The sequence below is a fragment of the Aulonocara sp. 'chitande type north' Nkhata Bay genome, linkage group LG6 (assembly GCF_057382095.1).
Source record: "Aulonocara sp. 'chitande type north' Nkhata Bay isolate Kocher_YH1m ecotype deep benthic linkage group LG6, A_spYH_male_GT1.1, whole genome shotgun sequence".
Lineage (NCBI taxonomy): Eukaryota > Metazoa > Chordata > Actinopteri > Cichliformes > Cichlidae > Aulonocara > Aulonocara sp. 'chitande type north' Nkhata Bay.
Window position 1 is genome coordinate 23,763,258 of NC_141349.1, and position 21,999 is coordinate 23,785,256.

At 39.6% G+C, this 21,999-nt stretch overlaps 2 protein-coding genes across 3 annotated transcripts; one reads left to right on the forward strand and one right to left on the reverse strand.

Moving 5' to 3' along the window:
• The first annotated feature begins 1,120 nt into the window (after positions 1 to 1,120).
• LOC147327823 (serine/threonine-protein kinase pim-2-like) lies at positions 1,121 to 7,964 on the forward strand. Of its 2 annotated transcripts, XM_086295728.1 has the most exons (10): positions 1,121 to 1,292; positions 1,927 to 2,169; positions 4,787 to 5,029; positions 5,164 to 5,298; positions 5,416 to 5,510; positions 5,652 to 5,699; positions 5,803 to 6,021; positions 6,125 to 6,305; positions 6,392 to 6,562; positions 6,652 to 7,963. In XM_086295728.1, exons 1-10 carry the CDS (start codon positions 1,232 to 1,234, stop codon positions 6,741 to 6,743), a joined length of 1,488 nt encoding a protein of 495 aa, XP_086151854.1. In that variant the 5' UTR covers positions 1,121 to 1,231; the 3' UTR covers positions 6,744 to 7,963. The 2 variants fall into 2 exon arrangements, with proteins under 2 accessions (XP_086151854.1, XP_086151855.1); XM_086295729.1 differs by lacking the exons at positions 1,121 to 1,292; positions 1,927 to 2,169 and adding an exon at positions 4,041 to 4,151 and having other exon boundaries at positions 6,652 to 7,964.
• Positions 7,965 to 17,698: 9,734 nt separating this feature from the next.
• Positions 17,699 to 20,776, reverse strand: LOC147327824 (5-hydroxytryptamine receptor 4). The gene is made up of 2 exons (XM_086297597.1): positions 20,711 to 20,776; positions 17,699 to 18,788 (listed from the first exon to the last, which is right to left on the reverse strand). The coding sequence occupies exon 2, from the start codon at positions 18,773 to 18,775 to the stop codon at positions 17,699 to 17,701; it is 1,077 nt and encodes a 358-aa protein (XP_086153723.1). The 5' UTR covers positions 18,776 to 18,788; positions 20,711 to 20,776.
• Between the last annotated feature and the right edge of the window lie 1,223 nt (positions 20,777 to 21,999).

Below are 21,999 nucleotides of genomic sequence, written 5' to 3' on the forward strand. Positions count from 1 at the left end.
TTTGATTTTGAAACAGGAAAAAAGTGGGGAAACAACTGAAAAGACTAACATTTGAATAAAACCTGAAAGCAAGTAAATACTTTCTATGCTGCCTTATGGTAAACTTTGGTAATATTGATAAAGAACAACACTGGCTGATGATGAAATACAGTCAGCTGGCATGGTGACACTGCCAGTATTAACCTGCAGGGCTGGACTGGGACAAAAAAATTGGGCATTTTTACTACAGACCGGCCCACCAGGTATTAAAGCCATAAAGCCTTTGAATGAAAACAAATGCTGTTGTGACAGTGATGTACAGTCTTGTTGGTATATGTATGATTTCTATACATTTTACGTCAGATAAAAACTTTGGTTGTAAGATTTAGATAATTATTTAATAAAAACTAGGTATTTTAAATGAGAATAAGAAAGAAAAGTATTTCTTTGTGCCCCACCTCTCCCTGTTAATGCCCTACCTGGCCCCCTGGCAACACTTTGCTAGACCCGCCCCTGCACAGTTACCAGCTGTCAGCTACGTAGAAAAAGGATCCTGGTGTTATTTGTCTCTCAGAAACAGTTCATAACTTCCCTTCAACTCATTCATGTCACCTAAAAGGTAAACCTGTTTCTCCATCACCTGTTCAGCTCTGATGATTCTGTAAGGACATCTCCTGGTTTCATCTTCATGTTTCCCTCTCATCACACATCCAAACCGATATCATGACCAGCAGCTTTACAGCTAGTTAACACCAATAGCTAGTTAACCCATAGCTATTCACACAACAACGGGGTATTGGGTAACTATGATGTTTTTATTTTAGAAAACAAAGTACACATGAATTAATGTACTTTAATAGAAAATGGAAAGGTGATACAACCTCAAAAACGTGGTTGTCTCTAGATTTAAAAAGAGAAATAAGGTCCAGTAGTTACACTATATAAAAAAATAAATGCACAATTTAAAAAACAACATTTATAGGTAGGTATATCGACTTCTCATTAAATTATATGAATTATTATGGCTTTGTCTGCCATAGTGTTTTTCTTTAAACTACTTAGGAACACTTTTACTGGCAGTCGGTGATGTCACTGAAAGGCAAGGTTCTGTTGCCATAGTCTCCTGAGTTTATTTTGAAAGCTAACTTACGGAACTCGCTTAAACAGCTTAGGAAAGACAAGCGCACACATTTGAAGAAGTATTCCCTCATCACGGTGACATTTTCACTTTTAAACGGTCTCAAAAATTAACATGAAAAAGGAAACGAGAAAAAATACAAATTCAGGAGAAAAGAAAGATCCAGGAGATCAAAGTAAGTAAACAAATACACCAAATCTGGGTAAAATCCCTCAAATAACAGAATCTACTTTTCTAAAAATGTTGACAGTCTGTGTATAAACTGAAACATTTGAATCCTACCCATATGGAAAAGATATATATAAATCTTATAAAGTTTGTATCTGTCTTGTGTGAAACTTGTATGTTTTGGATACTTACTAAAACAATATATGAAAGTAATGAGAAAGTGGCCACTTTCATGAGTAAATCATATAAGCCTGATATGATTCACGGTATGAAGTAGGCCACATCTTACGCAAGTCTTTTATAAATTTGTACTATTTCTTTTCCATATGGGTATGTTTGACTGAAAATAGCATAATTACAACACGTCTAATCAAAGAAAGGTTAATGGGGCACTTTGTCTTTTGGTAAAATAATGTGACAAGTTTATTCTTGGACTCAGCAGTAAAAACAGATCAACAAGTGTCATGAAGATCTAAGTCTTAGTAGACCTAGTATGGACTCGTGTTGCTCTGTTTTTTATCAAAAGGATAAACTTGTTATTATAATTTAACCAATACTTCCTAAAATGGCATCAAAATCCTTCCAGTCCTGATGTCGAGCACTCTTTTTCACTACTGTGTTGTTGTTGTTGTTGTTTATAGACTCTAAGAGCAGGATGGCTAAAAGAAAGGCCAGTCCTGAAAAGAAGACCCCCGTAAAAAGAAGGAGGGTCACTGAGCAGGCTGCTCCTTCCACCAGCTCAGATACACACCAGGTCAAAGCAGTGAAGCGTAAGGCCCAGCAAGATGGAGCGGGCACAACCAGTGCACCGAAGAAGATTAAACTTGCTGAGCCTACGAGTGAAGACAGGGAGCAAGCGTCTTCCTCCGTGGACACTGGTAAAGGTAGGCTAATTAGTTGAGTGAGGGGTAGATTAAGTGCACAGCTGGTTGCTCGGTTTAAGATATTAGTGTTTGGGAGATATTTTTCTGTTGTACAGTTCATTTGCTGTTATGGAGTTCTTGTTACTGATAAAAAAAAGTGTATTTTTTGTTTCAAAATAGCTGATCTGCTCTATGCCAACATCTGCGAACAAATATAATTCTATAAAGTTGGTCTATATAGTGTGTAACTGTTGATATAGAGCGTTATTAAATTTATTGCTACTGCAATCATATGGCACGTTGACTTCTAAGGAAATTTTAGATGGCACTTATCATCAGAAAGGTTGCTGACTCCTGGGTTAGACCTTCATAGTAATTTTTTTTTTAAACTTTTTTAAGAACGCATTTTAACATTGGACTCAAAAATAAATAAATCCCCCGCTAACAAAAAAGGCTCTTCAAGTGCCAAATTGCTTTATATTTCTTCACTTAAATATACGGCCGCAAGTAGGGCTGACATGGGCCCCAGGTTTGATGTGTTCTGCCGTAAACTGGACAAACCAACATAAGGATGGAAGCCACTGTGGGACTTTTTCAGTAAGTTGAGCATGTGTTTTATAAGTTAATCAGTAAATTAACACCAATAGCTAGTTAACCCATAGCTATTCACACAAATGAATAGCTATGGGAAAGGTGATACAACCTCAAAAACGTGGTTGTCTCTAGATTTAAAAAGAGAAATAAGGTCCAGTAGTTACACTATATAAAAAAATAAATGCACAATTTAAAAAACAACATTTATAGGTAGGTATATCGACTTCTCATTAAATTATATGAATTATTATGGCTTTGTCTGCCATAGTGTTTTTCTTTAAACTACTTAGGAGCACTTTTACTGGCAGTCGGTGATGTCACTGAAAGGCAAGGTTCTGATGCCATAGTCTCCTGAGTAGGGATGGGTACCGGTGTCCGGTGCCATGATGGCACCGGTTCTGACATAAACGGTAGTAACCAGACCGAAAAGCAGCGCACATTTCGGTGCTTTATTTCGGTGCTTTTTTTTCCTGAGCTGTGATAAACTTCTAGCCAATCATTTTTACGTTTCCGAGGATAGTAGGCGGGTCCAGGTACGTGCGTTCTTTTAGAGCAGAGCTACAGATTAAAAATGTCCAAGGCCCTCCTGATAGCCCTCAATGTCTAAGTGTATTTAAAATTGAGAGGTGGGCAACGACGCCAGGGGTGAGGTGTACACCCTGATGGTAATTTGGACTCCGTGATTGTGCCCACCCCCAAGATCCTATATGTATGTGTAATGAGAGTGTGAATAATGTGAATGTCTAAGTTGTGGGATAAAATTGAGGCAGAGGCAGCCAGAAGGGGACAGAGGGGGGGGTAGCCTCCTCTGCACCCTGGTGACATACCCCTACTCCAAGGCCCTGCATGTGTGGGTGGTTGTGGTGGAGCGGGAAGAGAGAGGCAGCTGGAGATGGGGAGGGAAGGAAGGGAGGGGCAGGTAACCCCTCCCTGGGGCCAGCTCCCCCACTGACCCCAGTAGGCACTCCCACACTCCGCGACCCGCCAGGGAAAGGGGGCCCAGGCCCATCCAGACCGGGGCCCAGTGCAGCAGCGCCTCCCGGCCCCACAGAGCCTGGGACAGTCCACCCAACCCCACCACAGAGAAAACTGCACCCACCCCACCATCCACTCATCTGTTCTCCATTCTTTAAGCACCGGTTTGAGCACCGGCACCGTTTCAAAAGTAACGGTTTGGCACCGGTATCGGATAAAACCGAAACGATACCCATCCCTACTCCTGAGTTTATTTTGAAAGCTAACTTACGGAACTCGCTTAAACAGCTTAGGAAAGACAAGCGCACACATTTGAAGAAGTATTCCCTCATCACGGTGACATTTTCCATTTTACAAGGTCTCAAAAATTAACATGAAAAAGGAAACGAGAAAAAATACAAATTCAGGAGATAAGAAAGATCCAGGAGATCAAAGTAAGTAAACAAATACATCAAATCTGGGTAAAATCCCTCAAATAACAGAATCTACTTTTCTAAAAATGTTGACAGTCTGTGTATAAAATGAAACATTTGAATCCTACCCATATGGAAAAGATATATATAAATCTTATAAAGTTTGTATCTGTCTTGTGTGAAACTTGTATGTTTTGGATACTTACTAAAACAATATATGAAAGTAATGAGAAAGTGGCCACTTTCATGAGTAAATCATATAAGCCTGATATGATTCACTGTATGAAGTAGGCCACATCTTATGCAAGTCTTTTATAAATTTGTACCATTTCTTTTCCATATGGGTATGTTTGACTGAAAACAACATAATTACAACACGTCTAATCAAAGAAAGGTTAATGGGGCACTTTGTCTTTTGGTAAAATAATGTGACAAGTTTATTCTTGGACTCAGCAGTAAAAACAGATCAACAAGTGTCATGAAGATCTAAGTCTTAGTAGACCTAGTATGGACTCGTGTTGCTCTGTTTTTTTATCAAAAGGATAAACTTGTTATTATAATTTAACCAATACTTCCTAAAATGGCATCAAAATCCTTCCAGTCCTGATGTCGAGCACTCTTTTTCACTACTGTGTTGTTGTTGTTGTTGTTTATAGACTCTAAGAGCAGGATGGCTAAAAGAAAGGCCAGTCCTGAAAAGAAGACCCCCGTAAAAAGAGGGAGGGTCACTGAGCAGGCTGCTCCTTCCACCAGCTCAGATACACACCAGGTCAAAGCAGTGAAGCGTAAGGCCCAGCAAGATGGAGCGGGCACAACCAGTGCACCGAAGAAGATTAAACTTGCTGAGCCTACGAGTGGAGACAGGGAGCAAGCGTCTTCCTCCGTGGACACTGGTAAAGGTAGGCTAATTAGTTGAGTGAGGGGTAGATTAAGTGCACAGCTGGTTGCTCGGTTTAAGATATTAGTGTTTGGGAGATATTTGTGTGTATGATCTAATACGCTGATGTGCTTTTGCTGTTTTCCACATCTGCAGACTGCAGTCAAAACACAAAGGGGTGCACAAAAAATGGCAGAAACAAGTCTGCGGGAGACAGCAAAGAGTCACCCAAGAAAAAGAAAAAGGACAAAACCAAAAACGTCGTCCAAAATCCAGCAGCCGACCAGCAACGTAAGTAGCAAGCAGCTTGGCTTTTATACTCAGGTGAAGAGCAAAATGAACATTTAGGGTACAGCAGAGAGTAATTTGTGTCACAGCTGTAGTAAAACAACATTTGGGTCTTTTCAGGGGAATACCAAGCCAGATATGTGCAGGAGCACCATCTAGGAAATGGCGGCTGTGGAGCAGTGTTTGCTGGCTACAGGATAACAGATCATTTCCCAGTAAGTGTTCAGATGGTGGGAGTAAGACAGGCAGTAATGCAGATAACGGATAATATCGTCAGCTGAGCATTAAAGGTGCCGTTTTACACCTTTAATGATGTCATACTGAGGAAATGCTCACCAATGCTCTGTGTCTTTTAGGTAGCCATCAAACACGTTCCCAAGAACAGAATCCCCATCAAAGTGACGGTAAGTGTGCAACACTTGAACTGTTTTTACATTCCTGGACTGAGTGCAGCGTTCACCTGTGAAACATCTGTTCCTCATCATCCACTTTGTTGTAATATATCAGGATGAAAACGGGAAGGAAGTCTCAGTGGAAGTGGCCATTTTGCTGAAGCTTGCAGCTGAAGCAGATGGATCAGTGGGAACGTCGGCTCCTGTGTCTCTGTTGGACTGGTTTGACTTTGGCACAGAGCTGATCCTGGTGCAGGAGAGACCTGTCCCCGCGGTGGACCTGTTTGAATACATAAGAGAAAATGGAGGATGTTTACCAGAAGGAAAGGCCAAGGTAAGTTGACTGGAAGAGCCTTAGACTGTACAGCACTGAAAGCACAGAGTATCAAAGAAGCATCAACCTGTTGACTCATTACTGTCTTTTTCATCTTTTCCAGGTCATTCTGAAGCAACTGGTTGATGCAGCAAAGGACCTGGAAGAGAAAGACATCTTTCACCGGGACATCAAGAGTGAGAACATTCTGATTGAGACCGGCTCAGATGTGCCTCGAGTTCGTATCATTGACTTTGGCCTGAGCTGCTTTGCTACGGAGCAATCGCAGTTCTGCTTCTTCTATGGTAACATATTCAGCTCCTGCTCTTCACAGATGTAGCAATTTGTGCCTTTTGTTTTAGAAGAAATTGTAATTGTGTCTGTTTATTAGGTACACCTATCCACAGCCCTCCCGAATGTTACTGGGGCAAAAAATACAGGCCTGGACCCACCACGGTGTGGCAAATGGGAGTGGTGCTGTACGAAGCGCTTCATGTGGGGGACTTTAATATCATGACGTTCATTGAAAACGAACTGAAATTCAACGAGCATCTGTCCCCACGTAAGAAAACATCACACTTCAAGATTCACTGATGGCTTGGATCACTGGAACTATCATCTTCATCTTTTCTCTCCTTTCTTTCTTTCCAGACTGCCGGAATTTCCTGGATGCGTGTTTAACCGATGTCCCGGAGAAGCGCCCAACGCTGGGGGACCTCCAGCGTCACCCCTGGCTCAGATAAACCCATCTCTCACACACACACATTTCATATATTATCATATAAGTGTGATACGTGACCTAACTTTCTTTTTTTGTCTTTCTTTCATTTTTTTGGTTTTTTTTAACAGGAAAAGGTTGTTTTTTGGGTTTTTTTGGCCAATTCTAAATTTTGCTATCCTGAAATTCCTGTAACCCCCCCAGCCATCCCAGGAAAGGGGATCTCTCTTTGAATTGGCTTTCCCGAGGTTTCTTCCCATCATTCTGGCCCCCCGGGGAGTTTTTCCTCGTCTTCATAGAGAGCTTGGGCTGGGTCAGGAGCTTCATCAAAATTGGCCTTATTTGATTAGGTTAATGTAATAAAATTACGTTGATGTAATCAAAATTAGTAAAAATCAAAAGATTTAACTTAAACTTCCATTAAAACTTGTTTAACTCAACTTTGCTGAGAATACTCTTTCATTACCATGTCAAGGATTGTTTTTTACTCATGATGCATTTTGACAAGTAAGAAAACTGAAAACTCAATCAGGTTAAAGTATGCACAACGAAAGTCACACTGTCACTGCTCTGAAGACTTGCATCTGTTGCCCTAACCTCTAATGCGTCTCAACAGATTTCCTGGATCTAACAGAGGTTGCAACAGTTTTTCCTTCCCACTGTTGCTGATTGTTTGCTCATAGTGGGCTCTCTGATTGGTGGGATTCATTTTCTAATAGTATAGGGTCTCTTCCTTCCAATGTAAAGTGCCTCTAGACAACAGATGTGACTTGTTGCTATAGTTAAGGTTGAATTGAATCATTAATGTCCATTCAGTAGTGAAAATTTTATATTTCTTAATAGGGGTGGGTTTTGATGATCGATTTATCGATTAAAATCGATTCTGGCTTGGATAACGTGATATCGATTCATTAAAACCTGAATCGATTTTTAAATAGAAATTTATTTTGCCCGAAACGCCAGAATCTCAGGTTAAACCTCACAAAATTTCTACAACCACCAAACCGCTAAAACAGTAAATGAGAGCAGGTACACGGATTCTGCACAAAGACGTGAACACAAAACGCGGACCCGACGGATCAGAATCACTGAGATGTGGCTTTCTCACCCGCCGGCACGTACGCTTAGCTGTGTCTCTAATCAAACCTCTGTAACTTTGCTCTGCTTCACTTCGTTTTTGACTGCACAATATTTTTAATGTCATCTGCTATAAAAACCCAGACCAAGTCTCGCAAGGGTCAGCTTTCTTTTTATAGATATAAAAATATAGATATGTACTGATAAGTACCATCTGTAGCTTAGAACATTAAACACTTATTGTACTTACTGTAAGGAACAACAAGATAAGTAAAACAACACAATACATTCTCACAGTTCCCGACTGTATTGGTGTTTTGTTTAGTTTTTTTCAAATGTTTCTGAGCTTAATCGGCGGGAAAAATACATTGTGTAAACTTAACAGGTAGCTAACGAAAGCGAGTGACTCACCGGGACAAATAACTCCAACACAAGTAATTCGACACACGTTATTCCCTTTGTGGTCAGAGTTCGGGGCCTAATAAAAGAGTAGCTTATTAGCATTGATATGTAAAAAAACAAAAAAACAATTTGGTCTCATTATCTAGTTTGCAGCACTGCATACTTTACCTCACCGACCGACCACAGTATGTGAGGACTCAGGGCTGTGTGTCGGACAGGGTCGTCTGCAGTACGGGGGCCCCACAGGGAACGGTTCTGGCTCCGTTCCTCTTCACCATCTACACTGCAGACTTCTCCCACAATTCCACCCAGTGCTTCCTGCAGAAGTTCTCTGATGACTCTGCAATAGTCGGCCTCATCACTGATGGGGACGACAAGGAGTACAGAGGTCTGACCCAAGACTTTGTGGACTGGTGCCAGCTGAACTACCTCCAGATCAACGCCAGTAAAACCAAGGAACTGGTGGTAGACTTCCGCAGGCACAAGCATTCTCCACTGCAACCACTGAACATCCAAGGTATGGACATTGAGGCTGTGGACAGCTACAGGTACCTTGGTGTTCATCTGAACAATAGACTGGACTGGACTCATAACTCAGACGCCCTCTACAGGAAAGGGCAGAGCAGGCTGTACCTGCTGCGGAGACTCAGGTCGTTTGGAGTGGAGGGCCCACTCCTGAAGAAATTCTATGACTCTGTTGTGGCTTCTGCTATCTTTTATGGCGTGGTCTGCTGGGGCGGCAGCATCTCTGCTGGGGACAGGAAGAGACTGAACAGGGTGATCCGAAGGGCCAGCTCTGTTCTAGGATGCCCTCTGGACCCAGTGGAGGTGGTGAGTGACAGGAGAACGGCGGCTAAGCTGTCATCCCTGATGGACAACATCTCCCACCCCATGCAGCAGACTGTGACAGCACTGAGCAGCTCCTTCAGTGGGAGACTGCGGCACCCACGGTGTGGGACGGAGAGATTTCGCAGGTCTTTCCTCCCCACTGCTGTCAGACTCCATAATAAAGACTTTAACTGATCAAGCACACACATCCATACATATGCAATAATACTAAGTGCAATAATCCTTTCTGTCATCGTTGTATTTTTACTCAGTTGTATATAGTATTTGTATTTGTATTCTATTTTTATCTTATTGTATATTTATTTTTATTTTATTCTACTGTATATAGTATTTTATTTTATTCTATTCTGTACAGTTGTGTACTGTATTTATTCTTATTGTATTCTAATTTTTGCCTCATAACTTTTGCACTGTCCACTTCCTGCTGTGACAAAACAAATTTCCCACGTGTGGGACTAATAAAGGTTATCTTATCTTATCTTATCTTATCTTATCTTATCTTATCTTATCTTATCTTATTGCGAAGCTCTCATAGGAAGAGACAGCCAATGCTTCCTGCGCACAAGACGCAAGGTCGTAACGCAGCAAGACTGCATCAAAGCGCCCCCTTGTGACAATAATAGGCAATCGTTTTAGATGACAAGAGGGGAATTTGCAGCCCTGTATTTCGCATGGGTTAGACCAGGAGTCGGCAATCCTGGGCACTCCTGCCACACAGCTGGCACGCGAAGGGTTAACTGATGGCACGACACCCAGTGAATTAATCTGAGAAGGTGTATTAAAAAATTAATGGCCGTGCCAGCGGAGCACATCCAGTGGCGTGTCGAGAAAATTTTTGTTGGGGGGGCCAGGTAGGGGCACAGATTTGGAGAAGGGTGGCAGATGTAATTGGCAGATAATGTTAAAAACAATTCTACCAACCGTTAACCATAATTCAATAACACTATAAACCTAATAACTGAATGCACTTTTAACTCTTATTAGAATGAGATTTTAACCACTACGGTGCAAAGTTTTTAGATACTGCGTTGATAAAGTACAAGAGATACAATCAGTGCTTTGTCAGTGCTTACTCAGCATTCAAGGACATCAATATTTGCATAGTATTTTTACTGACATGTAGTGCACATATGTTTTGGGCAAAAACATCTTTGAATATTAAAATACGAACATTTTTAACATACAATTGGCAAATTAGCCAATGCCTGTTAAAAAAAGAAGATAATCTTCTCACAAACTGGTGTTTGATTTTGAAACAGGAAAAAAGTGGGGAAACAAATGAAAAGACTAACATTTGAATAAAACCTGAAAGCAAGTAAATACTTTATATGCTGCCTTATGATAAACTTTGGTAATATTGATGTATAAAGAACAACACTGGCTGATGATGAAATACAGTCAGCTGGCATGGTGACACTGCCAGTATTAACCTGCAGGGCTGGACTGGGACAAAAAATTAGGCATTTTCACTACAGACCGGCCCACCAGGTATTAAAGCCATAAAGCCTTTGAATGAAAACAAATGCTGTTGTGACAGTGATGTACACAGTCTTTTTGGTATATGTATGATTTCTATACATTTTACGTCAGATAAAAACTTTGTTCGCAAGATTTAGATAATTATTTAATAAAAGCTAGATATTTTAAATGAGAATAAAAAAGAAAAGTATTTCCTTGTGCCCCCCTTTCCCTGTTAATGCCCTACCTGGCCCCCTGGAAACACTTTGCTAGACCCGCCCCTGCACAGTTACCAGTTGTCAGCTACTTAGAAAAGGATCCTGGTGTTATTTGTCTCTCAGAAACAGCTCATAACTTCAACTCATTCATGTCACCTAAAAGGTAAACCTGTTTCTCCATCACAGCTCTGATGATCCAGTAAGGACATCTCCTGGTTTCATCCTCATGTTTCCCTCTCACCACATATCCAAACCGACATCATGACCAGCAGCTTTACAGCTGTGGCTCCAGCAAACATCAGCTGATACTAGAAATTAATATTAAATAAATTCTAACAACAGCTGATCAAGCTTAAAAGTGCTGCTGTTGTTTAGCGCGACATCCGCTGGTTTCCTGTTTCTGGCACAAAGTGGGCGATAAACAAACAAGAGAGAAAAGCTGATCAGCTGATCATTGATCAGTTTCATGATTGAAGTAGCAACAGGAGAGGCAGGGTGAGAGAATGAGAGAAGAAGAGGCAGCTGTGCAGCGTAACGACAGAATAACTCCAGCTTTGTGTCTTTTTTTCATTATAGCGAAAGTCCGGGACAAACTGCGTCTCTTCTCAGCTCAATACGAAACGTGTAATATTTTCTCTGAATGAGGGACCATTCCATTTTTTTAAGGAGCCGTTGGCAACTCTACTAACCTTATGAATAAAATAAAGTTCACTATCAGTAACATCATAGCACCCACCCAGCTGTATATAAACTCCGTCAAGCTGGCTAGAACGCAGTACGAGTTTTTGCAACTGAGGGTAAAAAGTCAGCACAACGAAAATAAACTCCACCTAAACTTGGTTTATATCTGACCCAGATAGACTGCAGGGCCCTATTTCAGGAAGCCGGTTTAGAAAACTCAGAGTGAAAAACGATACTCAGGGTTGAGTAACCCCGAACTGTCCAACTCGGAATATTCGGTTTCAGAAAGGCTGATAACAATTAGTTCAATCAACGCGGAGTTGCTTTAACCCCAAGTTAAGCGCGCGCACGAGGATACATAAAGCCCTGATCAGTGGAGCACAGATTAAGCGAGTCACCATGGAGACGGAGGGAAAGAAGGCGCGGTCAATGTATTTTACAGCGCTTGAGGCCGAAATTCTGATGGCAGCATATGCTGATAACATGCAAATTTTGCAGAAAAAAAGTAACACAGCCTCAGCTGCAAAAGAAAGGGAGCATGCATGGCAAAACATAGAGTCAATGCGTGAGTGTTAATTTAAACATTGATCTAGGGATTTCCACCCATTTAACACGTTATTTTATTATATTTTATTTTGTATTTTATACAGTTTATTTTGTGATGTGATTTGAGCGCAGGTGCAACCCAACAGGCCCCCAACGTTCCTGGCAGCAAGTAAAAATGAAATATAAAAATATAGTCCAAACAGGTAAGGTGTAATTGTATTATGAGCCATAGTGCTTGGTCTGTTTGTCCGATGTAAATCAATTGCAGTTAGAGGCTACATTAATTTCCCCTCTGTAAGCACTTATTGAAATTATCTGAGCACATTACAAGTACATATTTGCTTACTCTGTATACTCAAATGTGACCCGTTATGGCCACTAGAAAAAAAACAGAGGCCTGAAAAACAGGTGGGGGTCCTCCACCACCACCACTCACAGAGCCTGGCCACTTGGCTTCCACATTTGTGATAATGTTGGCAGCATCACATATGATCTTCACAGTGCAGAGAACACAAATTAGCATCCATTACTATAATGAAATAATTTGTTAGTTTGAAATGCTACAGGGAACTATGTACCTGTACATTAATGCTGTGGAAAGACTTCCTGTTCACATAGTCTCCTTCATTTACTGAAGGAGCAATGATTGGAATGTGAGTGCCATCTATACAGCCAATCACGCCTGGGAACCGTGAGAATAAATGTAAAATTTAAGTAGTAGTTCAAGTATCACCACATCATGAATTAAGTTTTGTTCATCCTGCTACCTGCAATTTTGTGGAATCCCTCTTTGATAAATCTTGTGGGTCTATGACCGGGGAACACCACAAACGAGTACAGGAGACGTTTCAGTGCAACTGTAACATTCCTGACTGCCCGACAGACGGTAGCCTTGGAAACGTGCTCAGCATCACCAATAGGCCTATTATACAGAAAGCTCCCGTTTGCAAAAAACCGAAGTGCGATACAAATAATATGTACAGAACTGAGAGAATGTCCGTGATGTGTCACATGAGCAATATTAGGCCTGAGGATGTTATTCAAATAAATTATAGATTGTGCTGAAAAACGGTAACGTTCACACAGGAAATCATCAGGAAATGATAAAATGTCCAAACGCGCTCTAATCACTCTCTCCCGGCGGAGAGCTCTGCGGAGAATTTGGGCTTCAACATCTACTGGCTCTTCAAGGAAGGGGCATGCCATGTCTGACACTTCCTACAGTCAGGTTTCCGACAAAGAGGCGGGGACAGTCAGGGTTAGTTGAAGTAAACCTGCTAGGGGGCAGGTTAGCTTCACGGAGTGTGTTGTCATAGTAACTCGCTCAGAATTAATCTAAACTCGCTTTGTGAAACCGAAAACCCAGAGTTTTCGTTAACTCAGGGTATACTTACTCAGATTTTGCTCTAAACCGGCTTCCTGAAATAGGGCCCCGGTCATAACTTCTTACCTGAAGTTCAGTTCACCTGACGCTCGGACTGGCGGCTGCCTCAGGGCTCTCCTCCTGCCTCCCCTTCACTCATTTACGTGCTGGCCTCTGTGGAAGCCCCGCCATAGCCACCACCAAACAACTGAGTTATTTTTACACATCGACCTGCATCTGGCCAATCCACCACCTCTCATTGTTCATGCCCTTACAAAAAAAAATAAAAAATAAGTCACCGGGCATATGCCCGGTATGCCCGATGGCCAGTCCAGCTATGTTAACCTGCAACCAAATCTGCAGCTCAATACAGTAATGTTACGACTTAGATTATATCTTATAACGCATAACTCTTATGTTAGCTCCCCTCAGTAGCCTACTGTCTGAAATATTCAACGGCTGCAATAATTCTTTAAGTGTTATTTTTTCCTTGGTATTCTAATTTCACCGAAGTTTACTAAACTCAGCAAACTTAATATTACTTACCGGGACATTTATTCTGTCCTCATTTTCTTTCACCGAAAAATTGTTTCCTGCAGTGCCGTCTTTCGTGCTTGGCTCTCCTACCTTTGCTAACTTGATGCGCATAGCGCTGAAGCCGATGCTGCATTCACTTACACTCGGATATCTGAGCTTCACCGTGAAAACATAATCGGACATTTGATATTTGATTGAATTTTATTGTTTTGCCTTTGGGGTGGCACCTGGGGTGGCCAGTCTGGTGGCCACCCCGCTGGACACGCCACTGCTGACACAGGACCTGAGAGATACATCTGGACCTTCATTTGGTCCATGTCAACGTCAGTGTAAGCGTGGCTCTCAATAAACCATTCTTCCAGAAGGGAAACAAGGAGAAAAGGCTGAGGTATCCGAAATTATAAAAGGAGTTTTAAAGGAGTTCCCACTATGATTGTGCTACTGTAACATTAGCAGTGAATTAAATAACATTATTGGCCAAAAAAAAGTGCTTCATTAAGTTTTTTGAATTTGCTGTCATCTATCAAAACCTTTCTGGTGCTGGTAAGTTGTAGAACAGCTTGCTGTGAGGATGTATTCGAACAGTGCAGATGCAAGTTAGATTAAACATGATAGGAACTTGGTTGTAGCAAAGAAATGAAGAAGGCTTCCTTTTACATGACAGGTTTAACATATTTAATGAGTAAACTGTCTGCAAGAACATACACAGTAATTAAGATGTACATTGACTCCAGACCCCAGCAAGCAGTTTTTGGTAATGGAAACAACGTGTTTAGGTTCCATTACACTTGTATCCATGGAAGTAATAATAAATGGAAAGTTAGGGTATATTAAAATATTGCATACACACTTAAGATTAAAATTCTAGTTTCCATTGTGAGCTCATTACAAACCACCATTCAAATCCTCAGAAATCTACCACCACAAAACACATACTGAATGTGGTACAATCTGCTAACTCTTTATTAATGGAAATTTGTACATTTACTTACTGCAGGAAACTTGGTGACTCTGTTTAAACACCTGTTATCTACAATATAATGTTACGATCAGATAGGAATTCATGTGCTAAACTTTGGATTTTCAAATATCAAACATGGGTGCAGTAAACTGTGTTTCCTAATGAATAACAACTAAAGAAACAACCAGCATTTAAAACGGCTGCCTTAGCTGAGATCAAGTGGACACAGCTTTTTTGCTTTGCACTGCTGATGCATTGTGGAGCATCGAGTCCGTGGTCCAATGAGGTCTCTTCTGTGTGTTTCAAGACCATCTGTGTCTGCATCAGCCTGTGGAGGTGGGTGAAGAAGAAGAGGTTATTATACACACTGTGAAAAGTCTGCTGTGTATATTGTAGTTCACAGGCTACTACAGGTTGTGTATCATTACTTTAAAGGATGGGTTTACTTATGTATTTATCTGCCATTTGTTCACATAATGTTAACATTAGAAAGTAAAAAAAAATCTTGTAATTTATGATGCATCTAAATAAATTTCATGTAAGTGTTCACAAATGTGTATATTATGTGATAACTTGGTTTGATTTATACAATCCAGTGTTTCTCAATATAATAAATCTTAATCTTAATATGGCTTAGAAGAGAAGTTGTTTCTTCACTTTGGAAAAAGCAAAAGTGTACAACTTGGGGAAAAATGTGCATTACAGTTCAAATCTTATTTTACATTCTACATATTTTTCACTGTCACTGTCGTTACTATTACATTTTCATCTTCTCTCCCCGCTTAGGTCTTTGTGGACAGAGTGTCCCAAAACCTATCCAAATACAGTGGGTGAGAGGGAGCATACACTTCATAATACCCTCGTAAGGCACAGATAATCAATCACACTGACCTTCGAGCAACATGAAGTCTCAAGTTTACCCGACCAATATATTTCCACAGGCTGACCTAACACAGCACACACAGAATGAACTCTGTACACTGTAGTCACTTTTTATGTGCAGGATTTACTGCATGGTTGATGTATCGGTCTGGGTTACACTGTAAAGGCCACCCCAATATTTGCATCAACATATTAACAGCTGTAATGATAAGCCATAGCACATCATCACATCCAATATTATACAGTGATGAAACCATATGATAGAGTGCTTTCAATTCACTTTCTGAGCAACACAAATAAAAACACTGACAGGATTAGAAATTAACATATTGACACTAAAGGTTTACTACAAATGTTCCTTTGTCATAAGTCATATTGTCATTTTCTAGCTCTCACAAAATGTGCTAACCAGAGGTTACTGAACACATCCAGTAAATAACAGAAGATCAAAGTATTTGGGACAGGGCACGCAGACTTAGTTCCTTAAAAGCATTTGTATCACATAGGAAAACATGTCATTAATGATAATAATTAGGAGGTGTGGCCCAGTAGGGTTTTTTTTCACATAGTGTATTTAATTACCTTAAATCTGTTTCTCTTCCTGTCCCATCTTAAACTGAGATTTCACTGCATCTGTATCAGTGATGGAGGTAAGTAAACAAGGCAAGTAAAAGTATTTATTTTAATCATAAAAAAGTCATTTTTTATGAAACAATATTTCTGACTAAATGTCTTGAAGTGTCACTTGAAGCTGTATCAGCAGGTAAGGTTTAATATTGTAGCTGTCCTACAGGGACCACACAGTGAGAAAAAGTCAAGCACAACATCTAATAAACATCAAATTTATAAAATCATGTAATGTGTATTTATATCAAAACTCTCAGGGTGTAAGTGTAAGTAGCTATTGTAAATATTGTGCTGCAGAATTATACAAACTGCAAATACCAGCAAAAGTGGAACAAAAGACACATCCAAATTTGTGCTGTGCTCTTTGTTTTTCATATTATTTTTGCTTCCGCTTACATTCAAACTGGTGTGAATTCCTGCTTCTCTGCCAGTCAGTTCAGTCAGTTCTTGCTACCCAGTCTTATCTTGAGTTTATTATAATGTCAGTGAATTTTATCACTATAGTTTCAAATTCTTGAGCAAAGAAGAGCAAATTTATAAACATCAAAAAGCTTTACCTTTACCTGAGATTTAAATCTGCATGTTGCTGAAGTGAAGTTTCATCTGTTCCTTTCAACTTGCTTCTCCAAGTCTTGCTTCACAAATCTTCCAAACTTTCCCCCATTTAGATCTTGGGAATTGTTTACTCTTACATAAAACCTCTAATTTAGGTATCTTTTGGTTCTCTTTCTTATTAGATGAAAAACAGTACTACCACAAATTTAAAAGCTTTGGCCTATTGTTTAGACCTTTAAAAATTACTTTAAGAATAAATATGGGAATGGTCAGCACCTAGGATGTAGTTTGTTTTAGTTCAACACAAACCCTGGAGAGGCAGCTTTTGACACTTTAACCTTTCACATTGCCTACTCATTGGGAATTGTACCATCATCATTACTGCATTTACACATTCCTTACACTCAACAGAGGATCTTCTAAGGACAGAGCAATTCACATAAGTTAGCCAAAACGTCTAACTGCTTATTTCCCACAGTTCCCACTCTTACTTAACTTTATGATCTGCTCATTTTTCCTCTTGTAAATCCTTTTGAAACAAATGTAATAATAATAACAAGAAAAATGAATAATGTAATTTTTTATGAAAATGAACCCATAGGCTGGGAACAAATTCTTACATAATGGTTGAAGGCATAGTTTTAAACCCACCCTCATTAGTGGACAGGTCACAGTTAATGATATTCTTTCAGTTTTAAGCATATTTTGCCTTGCTGTTAACAGAAACTGTGGCTGAAGTAGTCCGAGAGTAATGTTGTTGATTTAAAAAAAAGTAGCCCTCACTGTTTGTTGAAATATCTACACCTACATTTATAGATACTATTTTAGGATTGCTCTGCACATTCATTTGCCTCTTTTCGAGTATGTGATAATTCCATCCCTGGGGATGATCCGGGCAGGCATACCCTGCAGCCCATAAACATGAGGAACGCCCTCCGAAAGGAGCGATTGAACAAACCATACAGGAAAGGGTTTAGGGATGAGTTGATATACCCTAACCACAGAAAGAGATCCCAGAGGACCACCTCTGTGCTGTATTCAATGAACGGGTCCACGATGTTGACAGTAAAGAAGGGCATCCAGAAGATGAGAAAAACTCCCATGATGATACCTAAAGTTTTTGCTGCCTTTCTCTCCCTCTTCATGGCATTCCTGTGTCTTTTTTTCTTGCTTGAGTCTTTACCCACTCCAGCAGCCATCTGGCTTTCCATGGCACTGATCTGCCTGGCCTGCCGCTTGGCAGCTTTGAAGATCTTCCAGTAGGCTACTAGCATGATTGCCATGGGCAGGTAAAAGGCTACTAAAGAAGCCATGACAGCATAAATGCGACTGACCAAGAACACACATAAATCTTTAGGAATCACCATGTCTACACCAGCAACATGAAGGTCTAGCATAATGGGGCCAAAGGAAATGAGTATGGGGACAAGCCAACATACAGCAATGAGGAGAGCTACCCGCCTGTGGCTCATCTTTAACGAGTAAACTAGAGGGTTACAGACAGCATAGTAACGGTCGAAGGCGATGCAGCTGAGATGAAATATGGAGGCAGTGCAGAGCATAACATCTAGGCTAGAGTGTATCCGACAAAAAAGAGAACCAAAGTACCAGCACCCCTCCACAGTTCGAATCATACTATAAGGCATCACTACAAGGCCAACTAGGCAGTCAGCCACTGCCAGGGACATGACGAAGCAGTTTGTGGGGGACTGCAGCTGCTTGAAGTAAGCAATGGACAAGACCACCAGGAAGTTGCCCACAACTGTGCAGATGATGCCAACCGACAGGAAAGCATACAGGAAAATGCGAGAGACCCGATGCCTCAATAAAGTACACGATTGAAGTTCAAGTTGAAGAGATGTGTTATCATCTCCGAGCCATCCCAAGGTGCTGTTATCCATGGCCTAATCAAACCTGTCAAAACATACAGAGAGAATTGGAAATAATTACTTCGAGGCATTTCATAGCACCACTCTATGGCACATTAACAATGAAAAAGTGGACAAACCACCCAGAATCCTGTTTGTTTCAGGCTGAAATGCAGCTCCAGGGCTACTTTTTATCAGTAAATCTTTGAACAGTGAACTTTGGTTTGCCATATAAATCACAAGAGACCATGGGCCTGAAAAGCTTGTTCTCAGAGCAGGGGGCGTATCTAACACACAATCTCTTTGCTTGCTGTGGCTAACAATACCGGGTGGTCTTCTAATCAACACAGATGTTGTTATAATGATTGAAAGGTTATATTACATTTTATTTACAAAATCACGACTGGACATTAAAAAAAAAAGGCTTAATGCATCAGACAATAGTTTGAATACCTTCAGAGGGAAGTGAATTCTCCAAATTCTCCAAAAGTAGGTGGATTTAGAGTCACTTTTATGAAAACAAAAAAGCAAAATTACAGTATTACAGTGCAACCATGTCTTGTAATCCATGTCGAGGTAGGAGGTATTAAGACATTGTTTGGACTGATATTTATTTCCAATGCTCCCCTCTATCTGGTTCTTGACCAACCCATTTTAAAAATTAAACAAAACACCTTTTTTGAAACCATTTTACACCCATCAACACTGTAAATACTGCAACTTGAATTACTTGTTATATAGAACAAGGCCACTGTGCATTATAAAATTACAAATCATCAGCACTTAAGGAAAAAAAAAAGTTAGTGTCCCGTTTCAGTTGAAATGATGATAACTTTGAACATTAGTCTCTAATTAGTCACAAATTGAGAAAATCTGAACCTGAGTTGCTGAAAAAGTTACTTACTGTGTATTTTAGCATTTGTGATAAAGAATATGATAACTAAAAAAAGAATATAATCACAACTAGAAAATATATTATTTAAATTATTATTAAATTATGACAGAACCAAAAAAGTTAAGAGGTGCAAAACAAAATTAGAAAGCGCTGTTCTTCAGACAGTTGGGACGCAGTTCTTGAATAAGTGCTGAGGTCACAGAGCTTATCTTAATGAGGAGTTCCTGGTCTTTATGCACATTACTGTACAGATTAACACAACAAGTGATACCACACATAACTCTGCTGCTTTAACTTTCAGTAGTAAGTTACTACTACTTAGACCATTTTGATAATGATTTTTTTTTAAAGTCTTCTTTTGCTTGCTGCAATTAGTGGGTTAAAAAAAACACTTCTCAACTTTTTATAGTACAATTTTATATACCTTTATGTCCATACTGGTTTTTGCTGTATCAGAAAGTCTGTTTATTTGCACTGTTGACCATTTATTCTGGAAAAGCAGTTTTACTGTAGCACCTACCTCATCAAAGAAATAGAAGGCAGTTCAGCATTCAGCTAAAATGTGTAGGAAGAGTCATGTTCACGGCCCTGCACGCATCATTTGATCTTTTCATTCTCTCATTTTTCTATTTATTGTACTTCCAGCCTATAATCATTTGTGCAACAGCTATATATTTGCATCTGGGTCTGATAATAGTCCTATCTAGCAAAAAATGATCTGTCAGTTGATTTATATTATTCCTGGTGAAGGATTATGTATTTTTATTTTTTATCTTCACATCTTTCTGTCATAATGATCAAACAAAGCACTTGCATTATTTTGCACAATCTTAATTACAAATTATATAGGGGTGAAGCCCCATTTTTCATCTCGAATATAAATGCTTCAACTCACAACATCACAGGGATTCTATCAGAACAAAGAACAACTTGGTTACAGTTTAACTAAGCTTATTTAAAGCTGTAAAAATTTCAGTCAGGGTTAGCGCTCACTAAATAAACCGTTTTGTTTATTATAACAATTTCCCTTCACTGGCGCTCATAGAAAAACAGGTTAAAAAAATGACACTCACCTGTGATGAAGAAAAATGATCGTCTGCTCTTGTGTGTGTCATACTGCAGCTCTGTCAGCCTTAGATTTACACCGACGAGAGAGATAGTAGAGGAAGCGGGCTGTAATGAATACATGCAACAATAACCACACTAATTAAATGCCTTGCCTTGCCAACTCCCCTGCTAACACAATTCAAATGAATGTAAAAAAGGAAACCATTTTTTTTTGTTTTAGATTTTTTTTTAAAGATTTTCTGATGTGTGCACAGCGGCACAAAAGACATTATGTGGTTTAGAACAATAAAAAAAAAAAATAGAACATATCTGACATCCAAGTAATACAGTAAAACATAAAAAAACCTCTTTTTTTAAAGTAAGCAATTCCATATGGATAGGTCAAAGCATATTTTAAAGATCTAGAAGTCATTGGCTCCTAGTACAGGAGGTAAATATGTGAATGATATTTTTGTAAAATACCCAAACTATTAAATGGACTTATTTATTTTCGCTTCAGGAAAGACTGCTGTAACTTTATCAGGGGTGACTAGTCTGCAACTGAAAAAACCGAGGTCAGCAAGTTTTCAAAGCAAGTTAGGATCATTCAAAACAATATAAAAGTAATTTTAAGAATCAAATTTGCTATTAGAAACAGTGAAATAATAATTAAAAAACAAAACAAATTCAATTTGATGAAATAATTAGCAAATGATTTATTCAATTATCTGATTTCATACTTTAAATCAGTTTCATATTTGTGAAACTCCATTTGCTACAAACCCTTCAAACATCTCTCATCATCCCTTTCATGCGTTTAAGCGCGCAGTCGACCACAGCCAATCCTGCCGAGCTTGAATACCTTGGGCCTCAGCCAGTGACAGGCGTATTTCATGTGTGGCGGACGTGTTCTAATTAAACATGGGGGAATTTTTAATGAAGGGTGCAATAAAAGGCAGATTGCCTCAATAATTAGTGTTTTGTTTTTTTTTATCAGTCATTCATATGTGTAATGCAAGTGTTCTTTGTAGGCGGGGTAGACTACCACACATCTGTTCTTTTGTTTGTGAGAGTAAAGTGAGGAGACAGTGATTCCAGTGCTTTGTTTCTTGTACTCGACTGCAAATAAAATGACCCTTCTTATTTGGTTACGCATTTCATTATCAATACTGTAATATTTAATAATGAGACAATATTTTTATTATTTGATCATTTAAATTTGTCCTAATTTATATAATCACCATTTCAAATTGTACAAATTTAAATTCGAAGAATTGAAAAGTGTGTCTGTGAAGGTTCTCAGTCATCCAGGTCA

Excerpts from the sequence above, each read along its gene's own strand:
- LOC147327823 (XM_086295728.1), top strand. The coding sequence starts at position 1,232 with ATGAAAAAGGAAACGAGAAAAAATACAAATTCAGGAGAAAAGAAAGAT. Across the intron at positions 5,511-5,651 it reads GGATAACAGATCATTTCCCA|GTAGCCATCAAACACGTTCC; the intron begins GTAAGTGTTCAG and ends TGTGTCTTTTAG. Across the intron at positions 5,700-5,802 it reads GAATCCCCATCAAAGTGACG|GATGAAAACGGGAAGGAAGT; the intron begins GTAAGTGTGCAA and ends GTAATATATCAG.
- LOC147327824 (XM_086297597.1), bottom strand. The coding sequence starts at position 18,775 with ATGGATAACAGCACCTTGGGATGGCTCGGAGATGATAACACATCTCTT.